The sequence below is a fragment of the Coturnix japonica genome, unplaced genomic scaffold, assembly GCF_054131305.1.
Source record: "Coturnix japonica strain WE unplaced genomic scaffold, WE-NBRP24 Scf046, whole genome shotgun sequence".
Lineage (NCBI taxonomy): Eukaryota > Metazoa > Chordata > Aves > Galliformes > Phasianidae > Coturnix > Coturnix japonica.
In genome coordinates this window covers 1,976,528-1,994,953 of record NW_028188949.1, presented here as the reverse complement: position 1 = coordinate 1,994,953, position 18,426 = coordinate 1,976,528, and the positions used below count along the sequence as shown (strand labels likewise).

Here is an 18,426-nt window from a genome sequence, read left to right as displayed (position 1 = left end):
ATCAAAAATTGCACCCAGACAAGGATAAGGAAGGTTGGACTTCCCCTGTGCAGGGCAGTGATCCAGAGAAGACAATGCAGGTGACTCATCCCCAGTTAGAAATCCTGGGGCTGAAATGGGATGCAGCTCCCCACAGAAACAAAGGAGCTGGGATTCCTCTGGTTCAGCTCAGATGTTCACAAGTAGTTTTACAGTGCTGCATTCATACCTTATTTAAACAAAACTATAAACAAATAAACAGTAAATGTCTGCTGGATTCTTTCACTTTAAGCTCTCTCCAGATATCTCTCCATTTTGCTGAATAAGTTCTGATAACCTGAAATAGATAACAGGAAGGCACAAGGCACAAGATGCTCTGTAGGTTATAATGGTCCCAGGGCACATTTGCTGCTGAGTCCATCAACCTCCAGTGCAGAGAGAAGTTTGTACAAAGTGCTTAACAAGACAAAGTCAGAAGTAATGGTGAAGTTTCTTGGAGTACTAATGGGCCCACTGAGGGCCATTACCAAGTAAGCTTCCCAAAGCACTAGTTAGAGCAGATAATTGTAAGCCATGACTACAGGCAGGCAAAGGCACTGGCATGCTAAGAAACCTCTCCTTTGCCTTATGAAGCAGACAGGTCAAGCCCTGATTGCAAGACCAGAAGTAGGGAGATCCTGTCTCTCATGTTGGCTCAAGGCACTTCCTGGGGCAGTGAGTTGGAAGTCTATATGATGTTAAATGAATGACATGGGAATGCAAGATCCCAGGCTCTGCATTTTGTGCAAGGATACATTCAAGTTCATGTCCCACATGTGCCCTGTGTCTCATTGCAGGATGTAGGATGTGAGAAGGGCCCCGTCTGAACAAGCAGTCAGTCCCAGTGAAACTCTGAACTTCACATCTCTCAGTTCCAATGCCCTCCAGTGCACACTCTCCCATAGTTTTATGTTCTTTATGTTCTGCGGTGACCAGAAGTGCACCCAGTGCTCCAGGTGAGGCTGTAGCAATGCAGAGCAAAGAGGGTCAACCTTTTCCCTCACCCAGCTGGCAATAAATTGCTTTATGCACTCCAGGGTACCGTTGGCCTTCCTGGCTGCCTGGGCACACTGCTGAATCACGTTCAATTTGATGTTGTGCAGGACCCCCAATCCTTTTCAGTCAGACCTCTCTTATGTGTCCCATATCCAGTCCAGTGTGTATGTCGAGTGTTGCCCATACCCAGATACACAATCAGGCACTTGTTATATTTTAGGCATTTGGTGATTAGTACCAACTGGTACCCACTTCTCTGACTTGTCCACATCTCTCTGCAAGTCCTCTCCACCCTCAGTGGAGGCAACAGCACCTCCTCATCTGGTCTCATCAGCAAACTTGCTCAGAACATCTTCTAGTCCTGCATTCAAGTCATCTGCATAAACATGAAAGGAAACTGGCCCTAAAATGGAACCCTGGGGAACTCTGGAAGTGAACATCTACCAGCCTGATGGAACCCACTGACTATAATCCTTTGGGACAGAACTACTGGCCAACTGCTCACCCACCACTGCTGGTGAACCTGAAAGGCAAAATGTCAGCGTGCTGGGACAAACAGACAAACACCTATATAGTTACATATAGCTACGTCAATTTATTGCCCGAAAAGTCATGATTTTAAAGGAGACAGACAAGGGTGTCCAAAAATCACACACGCTAATTGGAGGAAAGCTACTGCAATAACAACCCTATAACCCCCCTTCAAAGCCACGAGCCATTCATTCTTTTCCTAGAGATGTCCTTGGTTCTCATGCTGTTTATCCTGCTCCGCAGCTGCTGCTCTGTGAACTCCTTATCTCAATCCATGGCTGCTGCTCTGTAAAATTCTTCTTGTATTACAACACACCACGTTCTGTTTCTGTCTAGCTGTATGCAGGAATTTCTGTCCAGAAGGGCGCTGGAGAAATAGTATCAAAAGCTCTACTGAAATCCTCAAGGATTGCATCAACTGCCTTCCCTTGTTCAGCTCAATGGATAAAGGTGTCATAAAAAGACTTGAAATTAAGTAGGACCATCCCCTCGGAATACTGTGTTGTCTGTGACCAATCAAAGAATTGTACTTCAGGTGTTTTTCCATAACTCCCACCATCATTTTCTCCATAATTTTATCACGCACTGGTGTGAGACTGAGAGGTCCATAGTTCCCCTTGTAATCTTTCTTGCTCTTCCTTACAATGTGGCAACATTTGCCAGCTTCCTGTCAACTGGTATGACCCTAGATTTATTAGATGCCATTGAAATGCGAGCCCAGAGCATACTAAAGTGTCATCAGTGCAAGAATTTAGATGTGCCGTATCTTTGCAATGCCTTGAAATCCAGACTATGCCACAGATGGAGCAGAGAGGAAGATCTGCCTCTTCTGTTCTGAGCTCATCCTTTCGGTAAGCTGAATATCACTACATACTCCATGGGGTCAGGTGCAAAAGACACACTGGGTGCCCTAAGCACGCGGCTGAGGTGGTATTTAGGATGGCCAAGAATACCTCCCTTCTGGCCCTCAGCTGATGCTCCAGAAGGAGGTGTCTATCTCATAGATTTTCCGTCACAGTTTACAAGCACTAGCACAAAACTAGGATCACCCAAGGCACCTTGGGCATCACTGAGAGTCTGTGTATAAGCAGTGCAGTCGCTGTGAAATAAAAACCAAGGATTCAGATGAGGGACTCACACACAGACACCTCACTGTGCACATCTGAACTCAGCTAGGTGAACTTGCAGTCCCTGTGGTTCTTTGAAAAACTGATCCCAATTCAGCCCCAGGGTTTCCATCTGAGGATGAGATGCCTAACACTAGAATAAGGATGGGATGGTCTGATGATAACAGGACAAATGGAAACGGATTTAAATTAAAAAGGGGAGACATAGGTTAGATGTGAGGAACCTATTTTTTTACACAGCATCACTGGAAAAAGTTGCCCTCAGAGGCTGTGCATGCCCGATGGATGGGATCCTGGGTTTATTCTGGGTTTACCCTCACGTCAGTCCATTTTTCTACTCATACTTTTCTCTAGGTGAACTCTCACTTTACTCAAGGTTTTACTCACAATTTACCATCAGGGTGTGTGATCGGGAGATGGGCTGGTGGAGTGACTTGCTGGCATCCCCGAGGGAAGGCTGCCAGGCAGATACCCCCAGAAAAGTGGTTGACTCCCTGCCCTGTCACAGTCAGACAGACCTGACTGATGAGGAGGGTTGGAAGAGAGTCCCAACTCAACGTCACAGGAGCCCCCCCATGCCTGCCTAGCCCTCGACCCCTGCTCCCTCTAAGCAACAGGTTTGACACTCTGAAATCTGAAGGAGATAAGAATGGGGAGGCAATGGAGGATCTGCCTAGGATGGAGCCTAATGCAAGGCAGTCACTACCAAGCCTTGTGACTTCCTCTGCCATGAAAGAAAGAAGGGTGGCCGTGGTGAGTGACTTCCTTCTCAGAGGAATAGAGGGCCCCATTTGCAGACTGGACCCGAGTTGTCAGGAAGTCTGCTGCCTTCTTGGTTTCAGGTCAGGGACATAATGAGGAAACTCCCCATGCTGGTTAGGTCCACTGATTATTTTCCACTACTCATAGTTTAGGTGGGCAGTGATGAAATTTCTTAGATAAGACTACAAACTATAAAAAGAGATTTCAGGAATTTAGGCCATTTAGTTCACAAAGTGGGAGATCAAGTGATTTTTTGTTCTATACCTTCAGGGGCAGTGAGGGACACAGAGCAGGCTTGGAAAGCAAAGCAATGAACAATTGTCTCAGAGGTTGGTACTGAGCCAGAAAATTTGAGTTCTTTGATCACAGGACAGTTTACTTGGCCCATGGTCTGTTATCCATGAATGGAACCCAACTGTCTCAAAGGGGGAAACAAATCCTAGCACAGACGGTAGTGGGGCTTATCGAAAGAGCTTTAAACTAGCTACGATGGGGGAGGGGACAAAACAGGGCTTACCAGAGAGAAGCCTAGGGAAATGCTGTTTGAGCTGGGAGAGAGGCAGATGCCTCAGCTGAAGTGCGTCTACACCAACGCACGCAGCTTGGTCAACAAGCAGGAGGAGCTGGAAGCAACTCTGCATCTGACAAACCATGACCTAGTTGCTATTACTGACCCATGGTGGGACCACTGCCATGACTGGAGTGCTGTGATGGATGGTTACAAGCTCTTCAGAAGGGATAGAGGAGGAAGGAAGGGTGGTGGTGTGGCCCTTTATATTAAAGAGAGTTTTGATGTTGAAGAGCTTGGGCTTCAGAATGAAGTGCATGTTTGTAAGGATCAGGGGAAAGGCCTGTAAGTGTGACATCTTGCTAAAGGTTTCTTATAGACCGCCTAATTGATGGGTGAGGCATTCTATGAGCAGCTTACTGAAGTCGCAAGATTGCCAGCACTCATTTTCTTGGGAGACTACAACTTCTCTGATATATGCTGGGAATATAATAAATAGCAGAGGAATCAGTCCAAGAGGTTTATAGATTGCATGCAAGACAGCTTCCTTACGCAGCTGGTATGAAGTCCTACCAGGGGTGGTTCCTTGCTAGACCAGCTCTTCACTAACAGTGAAGGACTGGTAGGAGTTGAGAAGGTTGGGGACTGTCTTGGGCAGAGTGGCCATGAAATGGTAGAATTCTCTATTCTTGGAGATGTCAGAAGGGTGACTCGCAAAACTACTATCCTGAACTTCTAGAGGGCGGACTTTGACCTGTTCAGGACACTTGTAGCACAGGTCCCTTGGGAGTCGCTCCTTATGGGTAAAGGGGTCCAAGAAGCCTGGACACTCCTCAAGATGGAAATCTTAAAAGCACAAGATCAGGCTGTCCCTGAATGCCATAAGGTGAGCCATAGGGGAAGAAGACCAGTGCAGATGAACTGGGAACAATTGTTGAGACTCAGGAAGAAAAAGAGAATCTACGCCCTCTGGAAGAAGGGACAGGATACTTGGGGAGATTACAAAGAAGTTGCTAAGGCATGCAGGGAGGAAGTTAGGAAGGTACCTTACTTCCCTATCCCTTAATCCATGCCCAGAGCTTTTCAGCCATGTCACTGCCAACTGTAAGCTCCATACAGAGTTCAAGTGGGACACAGAGGGTACAGCCTTCTGCTGGGTGGATACAAGTGTTGGTGGAACCAGACGGGACAAAGCCCTCCCACCATGCCCTCCTGGGAAAATGGCCACCCCAAGAATGGCAGTCTGCCTCCTCCATGACCCCATCTGAAATGCTCCTGCACTGATTGATTAAAGGGCTTTAAACCAGGTCCGAAGTGGGAAGGGAGGGGAATTGGATGTGACAGAGAAGGGCTGAGGGATGTTGTTGCTGTTGGAGATTACAGAGAAAGCCTCTGAGTTGTTCTATAGGATTGTGTGAGGATTCCTCAGTGAAGGTCTTATTGCCAATACCTCGTCCTAAATCTTACTGTGTACCCTCTGGGGGTAACCCCAACCTGCTGCTGCCCAAAAGTGCCTGTAGACCAGTGCGGGAAGCATGGGAAGTAAACGGGACAACACAAGAGAAAACCACAGAGCATTTCCTTTCATGCAGGCTGCTGCTTCTGAGCAAGGCCCTGAACATCAGTACCACAGTGTAGATGCAAGGCCCAGCCAGGCTAAATCAAAACATGCTTCTGGAAGGGGATGCTTTCTGAAGAATCTTTACACTAATGAGAGGACCACAAACATTCACTCAGCGAACTCCAAATCTCTTTGCCTTTGCAGGCCTAGTGTCTTGTTTGTCTCTCAGGGACATGGTGGGATGGTTCTCACCTCTGAACTGTAGCAGAGCAGATATCAATTCTTTATGACGGATGGCCAAGGACAATTAGAAATGGCTGCTGCCGTCTGTGAGAGTGCACTGAGCTCTGCCTGGGGATGGCAGAGGAGCCAGCTGAGAACTGATGGAAAGGGCACAAAGAGGAGAGCGGCAGATTGTGTTCCTTGCCTCCTGATAAGGAAGAACAAGAGGAGGAGGAAAAGCAGGAATATGAGTTACATCTGGGATGGAATTTTTTTCTTCAGACTGCCTGCTATGGTGCAGTGTTTTGGTTCTAGGTGAAAAAAAACGTTGATAACACTGTGGTGTTTACAGCTGCTGCTAAGCAGCATTGTACAGAGCCAAGGCCATGGTCAGTGGAGGGCTCAAGGAAGTGGAAGGGAACAGTGAGGACAGCTGACTGATAGTGGCTGAAGGGATGTTGCGTACCATCTGACAGCAAGCAGAAGGAGTGTTGAAAGTGTTGGGAGTTCATCTCACTCTCTTGACTGCCCAGGGTCCAGCTGGGCATCAGTCTGGTGGTGCTGAGCAGGTGCTTGTGCATCAATTGTTACATACAATTCCATATCAACAGATATATAGTGATAACTATTACTCCTCTCCTTTTATATCTCTTAGTAAATTGCTTTGTTACAACACACAAGTTGTACTTTTTTTCCCAGTTCTCCTCCCCATCGCACTGGGAATGGGGCAGTGCACAGAGCACTGTGTGCAGCTGACCCGCCTGCTGGGTTCAACCACCACCGTCATTTTGGTGCCTGATGTGAGTCTCCAAGGGTTGAGATAACAGCACATCTATTCAGAGTGAGATAACACAGGGCTTCATGGGAGCTGGAGAACTGCTGGCAATGATGCTGATTGTTCCCTTATTTGTGGAGCTTGCTGAGCCTTCTCATAAAGCTTCAGTGCACAGCTCCTTGCTTGCTGCTTCCTTTCCCTGCTGCATTATTTGTCAACTCTGGATTCTGGATTAGGGTATTTATTTTGCTATGCTGTTTGACCTTGGTTTATATCATGATAAAATTTGCAGCTGACAAAATTAAGTTTTGTACATATTCAGCTCTGAGTTCATCTTTGGGTTTTGGAAGCTATTTTGTATATCTTCTATATTTCTTCACTGATGATCTGGATGAGGGGATTGTGTGCACCCTCAGTAAGTTTGTAGAGGATACCAGGTTGGAAGGGAGTGTTGATTTGCCTGAGGGGAGAAGGGCATTACAGAGGGACCTGGATAGGCTGGATCTGTGGGTCAAGATTAATGGCGTGAGCTTCAATGGGACCAGTTGTTGGGTCCTGCATTTTGGTCACAACAACCCCAGGCAACCATATAGACTTGGGGAGGTGTGGCTGGAAAGCTACCTGATGGAAAGGGACCTTGGTGTGCTGATGGACAGTTGGCTGAATATGAGCCAGCAGTGTGCCCAAGTGGCCAAGAGGGCCAATGGCATCCTGGCTTGGATCAGGAATGGTGTGGTGAGCAGGACTAGGGAAGTCATCCTACCCCTGTACTCGGCATTGGTGAGGTTACACCTCGAGTACTGTGTTCATTTCTGGACAGCTCAGAACAATAAAGTCATGGAGGTACTGGAGCAGGTCCAGAGAAGGGCAAAGAGGCTTGTGAAGGGCTTGGAAAATCAACCCTATGAGGAGAGGCTGAGGGATCTGATGGGGGCTTACAGTGAGAGTGGGGCAATTCTCTTCTCACTGGTGACAAGTGACAGGATGAGGGGAAATGGCCTCAAGTTGTGCCAGGATAAGTTCAGGCTGGACGTTATAAAACACCTTTTTACAGAAAGGGTAGTTAAACACAGGAATAGGCTCCCTAGGGTGGTGGTTGAGTCATCGTCTCTGGATGTGTTCAAGAGCTTTTTGGATGTGCTGCTCAAAGATATGATTTAGCAGAGGGTTGTTAGAGTTAGTGTACTATGGTTAGGCTGCGGTTGGAATTGATGATATTCAAGGTCTTTTCCAACCTGGGTAGTTCTATGATCCTATGATTCTATGAAGCTTGGAAACTTCTGACGTGATAACCCATATCCAAGAACTTGTCCTGTGCAGGGTCTCACAGGGAATGATGAAGAGGGGATGTGACAACCAACATGCAAACCAACTGCTGCTGCTGGCCTGTCAGAGGCACTGACAGATGTGAGCCTGAAAACACAGACCCCAGCCAGGAGACCAGGGATGGCCCATCAGCTGTTGCAGGCTGAAGTCACTGCACAGTTTGATGAATAGCTATTTGCTTCCTGCTGGACTGTGTGTTTCTGAGCACATCCAACCCCAAGACCTCCATAAATGTCTCACAAGAAGGAGGACAGACAAAGTCACTGCACATCCTTTATTCTGTTAAGGTTCACAGAGAGCCTGGTTCATTATATACAGTGTCTCTGGGCTACACAACAAAGGCACAAGATAAGAGGAATTTATTTCAATAATTATATTTTAGCAAAAAAAAAAAAAAAAAGAATAACATTTAATACATTACAATTATAAAAATTGATCAAAACTAAATAAAACAAAGTGTTTGCAACAGTAAAAAGCTGCATTACTTGTCATGAATTAGAAAAGATGGGCAGTTCAGTGTTTTTGAAACACATATGGACATCGCTTTCCTCACTGCATCCTTGACTTCCTGGTTCCTCATGCTGTAGATAATAGGGTTCAGTGTTGGAGGAACCACTGAGTACAGAAGTGCCACCATCAGGTTCATGGATGGAGAGGAGACAGAGTAGGGATTGAGATAGGCATAAAAACCAGTGATGATAAATAGGGAGACCACGGCCAGGTGAGGGAGGCACGTGGAGAAGGCTTTGTGCCTTCCCTGCTCAGAGGGCATCCTCAGCACAGCCATGAAGATCTGCACATAGGACACCAATATGAAAACAAAGCACCCAAAGATTAAACTGATACTAAAAAAGATAAACACAACTTCCCTGAGGTAGGATTCTGAGCAGGAGAGCTTGAGGATCTGGGGGATTTCACAGAAAAACTGGTTGACAACATTGCCTTGGCAGAGAGGCAGTGAAAACGTACTGGCAGTGTGCAGCAGGGAATTGAGAACCCCAGTGCCCCAGGCAGCTGCTGCCATGGTGGCACAAGCTCTGCTGTCCATCAAGGTCCCGTAGTGCAGGGGCTTGCAGATGGCAACGTAGCGGTCATAGGACATGATGGTGAGAAGGGAATACTCTGCTGACATGAAGAAGAGAAAGAAAAAGAGCTGTGCAGCACATCCTGTGTAGGAGATGGCCCTGGTGTCCCAGAGGGCGTTGGCCATGGCTTTGGGGAGAGTGGTGGAGATGCAGCCCAGGTCGAGGAGGGCCAGGTTGAGGAGGAAGAAGTACATGGGGGTGTGCAGGCGGCGGTCGCAGGCTACGGCTGTGCTGATGAGGCCGTTGCCCAGGAGGGCAGCCAGGTGGATGCCCAGGAAGAGCCAGAAGTGCAGGAGCTGCAGCTGCCGCGTGTCTGCCAACGGCAGCAGGAGGAACTCGCTGATGGAGCTGCTGTTGGGCATCTGCTGTTGTTGGGCTTGGAGTCCTGTTCAGAGTGCAGAAGATAATGACAAGTCCAGACCATTCTCAGAGACAGTTCTTCTGCTGTACTGTGAAATGTATTCATTTACCTTTGGATAATTTTCATTTAACTCCATAACTTCAATTTATTTTCGTGAACTTCACCGTCACTACAGAAGTAGAAGATTAAGGAGCTCTTACTTTTTTCTCATTTCATAATCATATCCCAGACTCCTGAATACTTTCCTGTTAGGTGCCCTTTACTCATCACATATTTTTACTCCAGCTTCTCTTAGACCCCCAGCCCCAGCCTTTTTGCACTTCAATATGTCTTAGACAAATATGCCTGTTTGCAGGGTAAGTGCAATATTAAAGTCTTCAGAGAACAACAAACTGATTCTTTCCTTTTAGAAATGAGAGGTTGAAAGCACAACCTGTGTCACTGTTCACAAAACAAGCAATTGATTGAAGAAATACTTGTGAGTAACATAGCTGTGTTTTAAATTTTACAGCCCCTATTCTATTTCTGCCTCCAGTCCTTTCTGCTTTCCCTCAGAAAAATAATTGCAAAATCCCTGCCTTCGCTCTCCTCTTGCCAAGACCGTTCACAAACATTCTGTTGAGCAGTGGAGCTGTGATCCCCCTGCCCCAGGCAGCAGCTGTGGCAGCACAAGCCCTGCCGGGGGGCTCCTTCCCCCCACACGTCTCCCCGCAGCGCCCTGGGCAGCTCCCCGGGCAGGCTGAGTGCTGAGCCTGGCAGGCGGCAGAGTCCCATACCCGGCACACAGCCCCTGGGGCACAGCAGGGACCCTGCTCTGCAGGACAGCCCTGGGCACCCGCCTGCAGCCCCGGCTGCACAGCCTGCAGCCGTGCTGGGACACGCAGCCCTCAGGGCTGTGCTCTGATACTGCAGCACAGAAGCCCTCAGTTGGAGCAGAAGGCTTTTAACATAGTAAAGAATCATGCGGTGCCTGCAGCCAGATCAGCTATGGGATGTCCCAGATTGGTGATCCCTCCAGGAAAAGTAGCTCCATTGCCTACTGCTAGACACTTACCATGCTGTGGTCTGTTATCAATGCTCCAGCAGTCAGCTCACAGCAGGCTCACACTGTGTGAACTCTGTACACTCTCTCTCCCTTCTCTTCTATCCTCATGTCAACTGCTGATGAAGCCCCAGCCTTGCTGTGCTGCGCACAAGAGATGCACCTTGGCACATCTAAAACATTGCCCACATTTATGAGCTCCCTGTATCTGAGGAGCCCAGTTCATATCAGTAACAGATGATGTCATTTTTTATCCTTCCCACTCATCTCCCCTGTGGTGTCCCGGGGTCCTCATGGCCAACCGCTCCTGAAAGACAACAGCATCATGACAGTACATTAAAATCTGTTGAATTAAACACCAGATTTCTAGTGGTCAGTGACTAATTCCAGACATGTGCTGAGTCCTCCCAGAGAGTGTTTGCTCAAAGAAGGCACTCATACAAGGACAGGATATCATAGAATCATAGAATCACCAAGGTTGGAAAAGACCTAAAAGATCATCCAGTCCAGCTGGTCACCTATCACGAATAGCTCCCACTAATCCATGTCCCTCAACACAACATCCAGTCATTCCTTGAACTCCTCCAGGGTCAGTGAATCCACCCCCCCACACTGGGAAGTCCATTCCAGGTCCCAAAGTTCAGGACGTGGCACTTGGTCTTGGTGAACCTCATCCCATTAGCTTCAGCCCAGCTCTCCAGCCTGTCCAGATTCCTAAGCAGGGCCTTGCTAACTTCAGGCACATCCACACTCCCAGCAGAGCAGAGGCCCCATGTATCATGTGGTGTTATTCTGCTAACCAACAGAAGAGGCCAGTCTTTCTCTATGCTCCATCTGTTTCATACTCTAGAGTTCAAGGCACTGCAAAGCTCTGGCACATCTATGTCCTTACAATGATGACACCTTAGTATGCTCTGGGCTCGCATTTCAATGGCATCTAATAAATCTAGGGTCATACCAGTTGACGGGAAGCTGGCAAATGTTGTCTCATTGTAAGGAAGAGCAACAAAGATGACAGGGGCAACTATGGACTTGTCAGTCTCACTCCAGTGCCTGGTAAAATTATGGAGAAAGTGATGGTGGGAGTGATTGAAAATCACCTGAAGGACAATTGTGTCATTGGTCACAGCCAACACAAGTTCCCGAGGGGAAGGTCCTGTTTAACTATAGGTCTTTTTATGACAATGTTAGTGAATTGGTTGACCAAGGGTTGACAGTTGATGTTATCCTTCAGAATTTTAGTAGAGCTTTTGAGACTATTTCTCACAGCACCCTTCTGGACAGAACGTCCTGCATACGGCTAGACAGAAACAGAATGTGGTGGGTGAGATGTTGGCTGGTAGGTCAGGCCCAAAGGATTAGAGTCAATGGGTTCCAACAGGCTGGTAGATGGTCACTATCAGGGTTCCCCAGAGCTCCATTTTAGGGTCACTTCTCTGTCATGTTTTTGTGAATGACTTGCATGCAAGACTTTTTGTTGATGTTCGCTGATGATACCAGATGAGGAGGTGCTGCTGCCTCCACTGAGGGTGGAGAGGACTTGCAGAGAGATGTGGACAAGTCAGAGAAGTGGGTACCAGTTGGTACTAAGCACCAAGTGAATAACGTCTAACAAGAACAAGTGCCTGATTGTGCACCTGGGTATGGGCAACACTCGACATACACACTGGACTGGATATGGGACACATGAGAGAGGTCTGACTGAAAAGCATTGGGGGTCCTTCTCAACATAAAATTGGAAGTGATTCAGCAGTGTGCCCAGGCAGCCAAGAAGGCCAACGGTACCCTGGAGCGCATAAAGCAATTTATTGCCAGCTGGGTGAGAGAAAGGGTTGTCCCTCTTTGCTCTGCATTGCTACAGCCTCACCTGGAGCACTGGGTGCACTTCTGGGCACCGCATAACATAAAGGACATAAAACTATGGGAGAGTGTGCACTGGAGGGCATTGGAACTGAGAGATATGAAGTTCAGAGTTTCACAGGGATTGACTGCTTGTTCAGACTGGGCCCTTCTCACATCCCACATCCTGCAATGAGACACAGGGCACATGTGGGATAGGAACATAACAGCATCCTTGCACCACATGCAGAGCCTGGGATCTTCTGTTCCTATGTCTTTCACTTAACATCATATAGACTTCCAACTCACTGCCACAGGAAGTGCCCTGAGCCAACATGAGATACAGGATCTCCCTACTTCTGGTCTTGCAATCGGGGCTTGACCTGTCTGCTTCGTAAGGCAAAGGAGAGGTTTCTTAGCATGCCAGTGCCTTTGCCTGCCTGTAGTCATGGCTTCCAGTTATCTTCTCTAACTAGTCTGTTGGGAAGCTTACTTGGTAATGGCCCTCAGTGGGACCATTAATATTCCAAGAAACTTCACTGTTACTTCTGACTTTGTCTTCTTGAGCACTTTGTGCAAACTTTTCTCTGCACTGGAGGTTGATGGACTCAGCACCAAATGCTCACTGGGGCCCATTATAACCTAAAGAGCCTCTTGTGCCTTGTACCTTCCTGTTCTCTTCTTCAGGTTTTCAGAATGTGTCCAGCAAAATGGAGAGAGCTTAAAGAGCAAGAATCCAAAATGCATTTATTGTCTATTTATTTATAGTTTGTTTTATACAAGAAGTTAAAGAAGCACTTTGCAACTGATGTCAATCCAGGATGTCCCAATGAGTTCTGTACTGTTACTGTGTTGACAAAGTTCCTCCTCAACCTCCCCATCCCACTCCTACTCACACTGGCCCCATGGGACTTGCATCACTTTTCCTCACATCACTCTTCTCCTCTACCGTCACCTGCTCAGTGTTAAAACTCCTTTGTACCAACTCCCACTGGCTTTCCACAGAGAACCAGCTGCACATGGAAAAAGAAAGAATTCTCTTTATTTACGGCCAACGAACAGAAGGAAAGGTGATGCAATTGAATGAACAGTAAAACACAGTGATCAACTGTATGCCATGTCCAAGCAGCTTCTATTGAGGTTTATTTTTCATAGGGAATATTTGCACAAGAAATGAGTTAGACACAGATAGGATGGGATAGATAGAATCACGGTGAAGGATTTGACAACAGACTTTTGAGGAATGGAGCAAATTTCAGTAATCTCCCTTGGATAGATCAGCCAGGGAGTTGGGAGGTATCAACTTAGAATTGAACAGGACTCGTGAGTATTTCACACACTGAGACGGGTTAACACTTTCTTCTTGATTTCTATCTTTGTCTTCAACTCTTTTTTTCACTTTTACTGACATTAATGAACATCTTTCAGAATTCATGCTTTCTTTAAAGCATGAAAAAATGAAAGAGAGAAAGAGAAAAAAAAAGAAATAGAAATAGAAAAAGGAAAAGAAAAGGATATGGAAAGGGAAAAGGAAAAAGAAAAGGAAAAGGAAAGGGAAAAAGAAAAGGAAAAGGAAAAGGAGAAGAAAATGACATAGAAAAAGAAAAAGTAAGAGAAAAAGAAAAGATAGGAAGGGATAGATAGAATCACAGTGAAGGAGTTGACAACACAGTCCATCAGTCTTTGGCAAGATGGAGCAAATTTTAGTCATCCCCCTAAAAGTCACAAATCAGACAGATAATTGGGAGGTATCTGACTGAAAGTAAGAAAGGGATGGGGAAATCTGGCAGGCTGTGGCAGGAGCATGTGTCTAAATGGCCTGCTGAAAACATGCCTTTAACCACGACCATTTATTTAGGACAGCTGGAGACACCTGGAGGATGAGGGATCAAATAGGCAGCAGGGAAGAGCAGCGGTGGGCGCCGGGATTTAGTCACAGGGCAATGATGGCACTGGCATCGCTGTCTGTGTCTCTGTACCTGAAAGCATCTGAATTAAAGGAAAAAAAAAAAAAAAAAAGACACAAAATCCCTACAAAGACTCATATTTACAACTAAAAATGGAACAAGACTCATGAGAATTTCTCATGTTGAAAAGGGTTCACACATTTTCATTGATTTCTATCTTTGTCTTCAATTCTTTGTTTCAGTTTTATTGACATATATGTTCATCTTTTAAGCTTACAGCCTCAAAATAAATAAATAAATAAATAAATAAAAATAAAAAGAGATCCATTTGTCTTTTGCACGTGGCCTGATGCCCCTTTCACCCTCACAATTCCCACCAGACCTTCCATGCTGGAGAGTATGAGATCCAGCAGAGCACCTCTCCTCTTTGGTTCCTCTATGGCTTGGTCAAGAAGCTGCCATCTGTGCTCTCCACAGATCTGCTGGATGCCACATGCCCTGCTGTGCTGTCCCTGCAGCACATACTGGAGTGAAAAAGGCTCCCAAAGGGGACAATGGCCAGACAACATGAGACTCCCATCTGTCTGCAGAGGGCACTTTCTACTTGCTCTCCCTGATCAGGAAGACAGGTACAGACACTGTTGGTCTCCTCTGTTGGCCATTTCCATTAGGTCTGACCTGGCTGCTCTGCCATCCCCAGGCAGAGCTCAGTGCACTCTCACAGAGGGCAGTCGCTCTTCCTTGTCTTCTCGCCCATCCATCCTAAAGTCTCTGTGTCCCCTTTGTGCTACAGTGCAGTTGTGGAAACCATTAAACTGTGTCCCATGGTCCAAACAGGAGCTCAGGACTGCAGCTCTACCAAGATTTCTAGCTTCTTGTGTGTTGGTGTTTGCATTAGTGCAAAAATACAGGAGTAAACATCCTCACTGGAAAGCATCAGTGGACTTAGCCGGACTGGAGAGCTCGTCTATGGTATCAGTGTGCAGAAGGTGGCACACAGGCATTAGAACTATCGTGGATCTTGGAGGTGATGTAGCAGCACGGACACACCATGGGCATGGCTTTCCTGAAGGCCCTGTGCTGCACTTGCAGCTGCATGTGAATTCACCAGACAGCCGGTGCTATCCCCTCTCTGGCCCTCAGCTGATGCCCAGGAAGGAGCTGTCTATCTCAGGGATTTCCCACATGGTTTACAAGCACTGGCACACATCAGGAGCAGCCCAGCAACAGTCTTGAGGAGTCTGTGAGCCTGAGATGCTCAACCAATGAGAGCCATGAGAGCATCACCTGCATTGGGTTTAGGGCATAGAACAGAATTGATTTCACTGACTGGTGTGCAATTTCTCCCTGGCCAATAGGGGATGTGTGTGCAGTATTGCAGTAATGAATAAGCACTGCTGCTATCTCTGCCATCTTTGCCTAACTAGAAATCTTTGACTTTGAGAGTTTCTCACACAAGGGGAGAGGGTAAGAAAGTAAAGAGGCACAGAAAACTAAGGGAAACTGCTCTTCTTTATCTTATCTATAAAAATTGATACAATTGATGCTGTCGTGCATTTATTTATTTATATTTAATTTTTTGCCAATGTCAGTTAGATTGTTTTAAAATATTCACACACCAAAATCTGACTATCAAGCAAATTTAATGAAAATGAAATGAAGGTGAGTTAGCGGAAAGCACAAGGCCATATTGTATTAGGCTCTAGCAAATTTACAGGCAGTCACTGCACTCAGAGGTAGATCTGAGTTGCACATTATATGATTCCCACAAAGATTAAGGAAATCTGAAGCTTTCAATATATTTTTTTAATTCTTTTTTCATTTCATTTTTTAAACACCTGACCCAGACCCCAACCCTCACAGGAGCTGTAAAGATAACAGCAATAACCCGCAATGTAACTCTAATCCTAACCCTTACCCTGATTCTAAAATCGTCCCTAACTCCAAATGTAACAACAAAAATGATGCTAGAAGTTTGTAGCAAAAGGAACCTTAACCCTGATCATAATCCAAAAAACAATCATTAAGGTAACAATAATCTTTACCTTAAAAGTAATATTAATCAGAGCCCAGATGATGCCTGCATCCAATCAGAAGCATGCTTTGCATTATTTAAGAGTTGTATTTTTTCCAATGAACTCTCTCTATTATCACGTTTATAAAGTAACAGAGTCTGTTCTTTTTCTCCTGACACTGTGCCTTACTCCTGACATCCCCTGAAGATGACCCAGATAGGGCACCATCAAAGTACTGCTAATAGTAATGTCAATCCTAAGGGTATCTCTAGCCTCAGTGTTAATGGGACGCTAACAGCAATCCCAACAGCCTTAAACATTCTGGTGGTGTGACAGAGGTGCTGCCTTGCACATGCTGGGCAGTCCCATTGCCTGTTAAATGCAGGCGGCAGCGTAGAAACATGATGCCCGTGGTCAGAATGCCCTGTGGCAGATCCTGGCACCGGAGAACTGACCGGAGAACCATGAGAGAACTGACAACAAATCACTCGACATCAGAACCGACCCAGTGGTTATTTACAAGCCTTGGGTGACCCAGACAGGATCTCAGAGTGGTGAATGTAGGTACAGAAGTTGTTACTACTCTGTTTTCTTCTAAAAGCTGCTCAGCTGCTTTGCGTTTCAGACCATCCCTGGCTTCACTGTGTGCATCTGTCCAATTGATACCAGGGGTTTTTTTTCATCTCAGAAGTTGGGGGGGGGGGGGGGGGGGGGGAAGGGACATCAATTCAATTACTCATTTATTTATTGACAGAGATTCACGTTTGCTACGTTTGGAGAAGTTTTTATTTGTTTGCTGTGGTTTGGTTTTTCTTTTTTTTTTTTTTTTTCCCCCTTCCCTCCTCTTCCATCTTTGTGTTCTTCCCCTATAATCAAAAGAACAGATCCCCAGGGTCTGTCCCGCAGACGTTCTTTCCGTGGTCTCTGCTGCCACCTGCTGGCCAATACACGGAACTGCCACTGTTGGGCGTTTGGTGCCGCAGGAAGCACAACGCAGATCTGAGTTCTGACCGGTCTACGCAGCAAATCCGCCAATCTTTATTGTGATAAGCCCTCCACATGGCATTGCGCATGCACTCGAACACGCAACAGGCATAGATTTCTCCTAACTCCTTGAGGAGCAGGCAAGCAGAACAACTGAGCGCACCACTGCTTGTGATTGGGCCACCCCCATCATAGAGATGTGTGTTAGATCTTTTACGCACCCCTGGACTGGCCTTGTTGTTTAACGATAACCTCTGAAATCTGAGCTACTGGTTCTACCACCTGTAGTGTAGAATAGGTAGCCAATAAATGCTTTTCAGCTGTGATGTATCTTTATTCTGCTCCATGCCAAACCTGTGACCAAAACCTCATAGGGGTTCACAAAGAACTCTGGCTCTGCCAGAGCCCCCATCCAGACCCTTCTTGAGTTACATTCACATCTAGTTTGGCTGAAAAGGTTGGACTATAAATACTCAGTGCTTGGGCCTGTTTAACAGATATTTTTTCCTGATTATGCTGTCCATCGATCTTTTTAAACTGAACTCCTGCTCTAATCTGGTCTTTAAACATTTGTTGTCTCAAGACCCTAATGGGTCCAGACTGGATTACCTTAGGGGCTGGACGCCTAAGTCATGGCAGCAGATGGTTCTCTGACCTTTCCACCACCATTCAGAGCCTGCATCTGGCTGTAGGCACTCTTGTCTCTCCATCAATTGGGCAGCCTGTTGTATTACAGCACCTGAGGGCCACTGGGGGGTTCAGTATGGATAACATAGACCCATCCTGATGTAAAGGTGATGGCTGTAGGATGAGATCCCTCGTTCCTGATGAAAAATTTATTGACTGGGCTCTCAAAATCATCTTCATAGATTGCCTCTTTCATGCCTAATTCTCTAATATAATTTTGTTAGTCCTCCATAGAGGACCACAGGCTGATGTTTAATGGTATGTCATTCTTATTTGGCCATGTTATATGACACACAGCCATAAGTCATTCACTGATCAAATGGCTATCCTCATTATGTTGGACAGAGCATACAGTCTTTGCCTGAGGGCAGGGTGAGTAGTAATGGATGTCAGTTTTGAAATTTCCAGTCCGTTCACCACAGCGCTTTCTGCCTCCATGTCCCATAACCAGAGCAGCTATGCTGGCATGCTCTCTTGGTTTCTGTCTAAACCACTGTACTACATCCATCAGTTCAGCTGCTGTACTATGGGCAGCAGGGTTTGGGGGATTGGACACTGGTCAGGGCACTCCCACCAGCCTATCCTGCATTTTTTTTTTCATTTTTGGGTTACAATCAGTCAGATCTCAAATAGATCTAGTCCAAATGGAACCTCAAAATCTGACCTTTTAGTGCCTTCAT

At 46.3% G+C, this 18,426-nt stretch overlaps 1 protein-coding gene across 1 annotated transcript; it reads right to left on the bottom strand.

The window, feature by feature from the left end:
* Positions 1-8,307: 8,307 nt before the first annotated feature.
* On the bottom strand, positions 8,308-9,303 carry LOC146752347 (olfactory receptor 14J1-like). The gene has a single exon (XM_085531939.1). The coding sequence runs from the start codon at positions 9,271-9,273 to the stop codon at positions 8,308-8,310; it is 966 nt and encodes a 321-aa protein (XP_085388065.1). The 5' UTR covers positions 9,274-9,303.
* Positions 9,304-18,426: the final 9,123 nt, after the last annotated feature.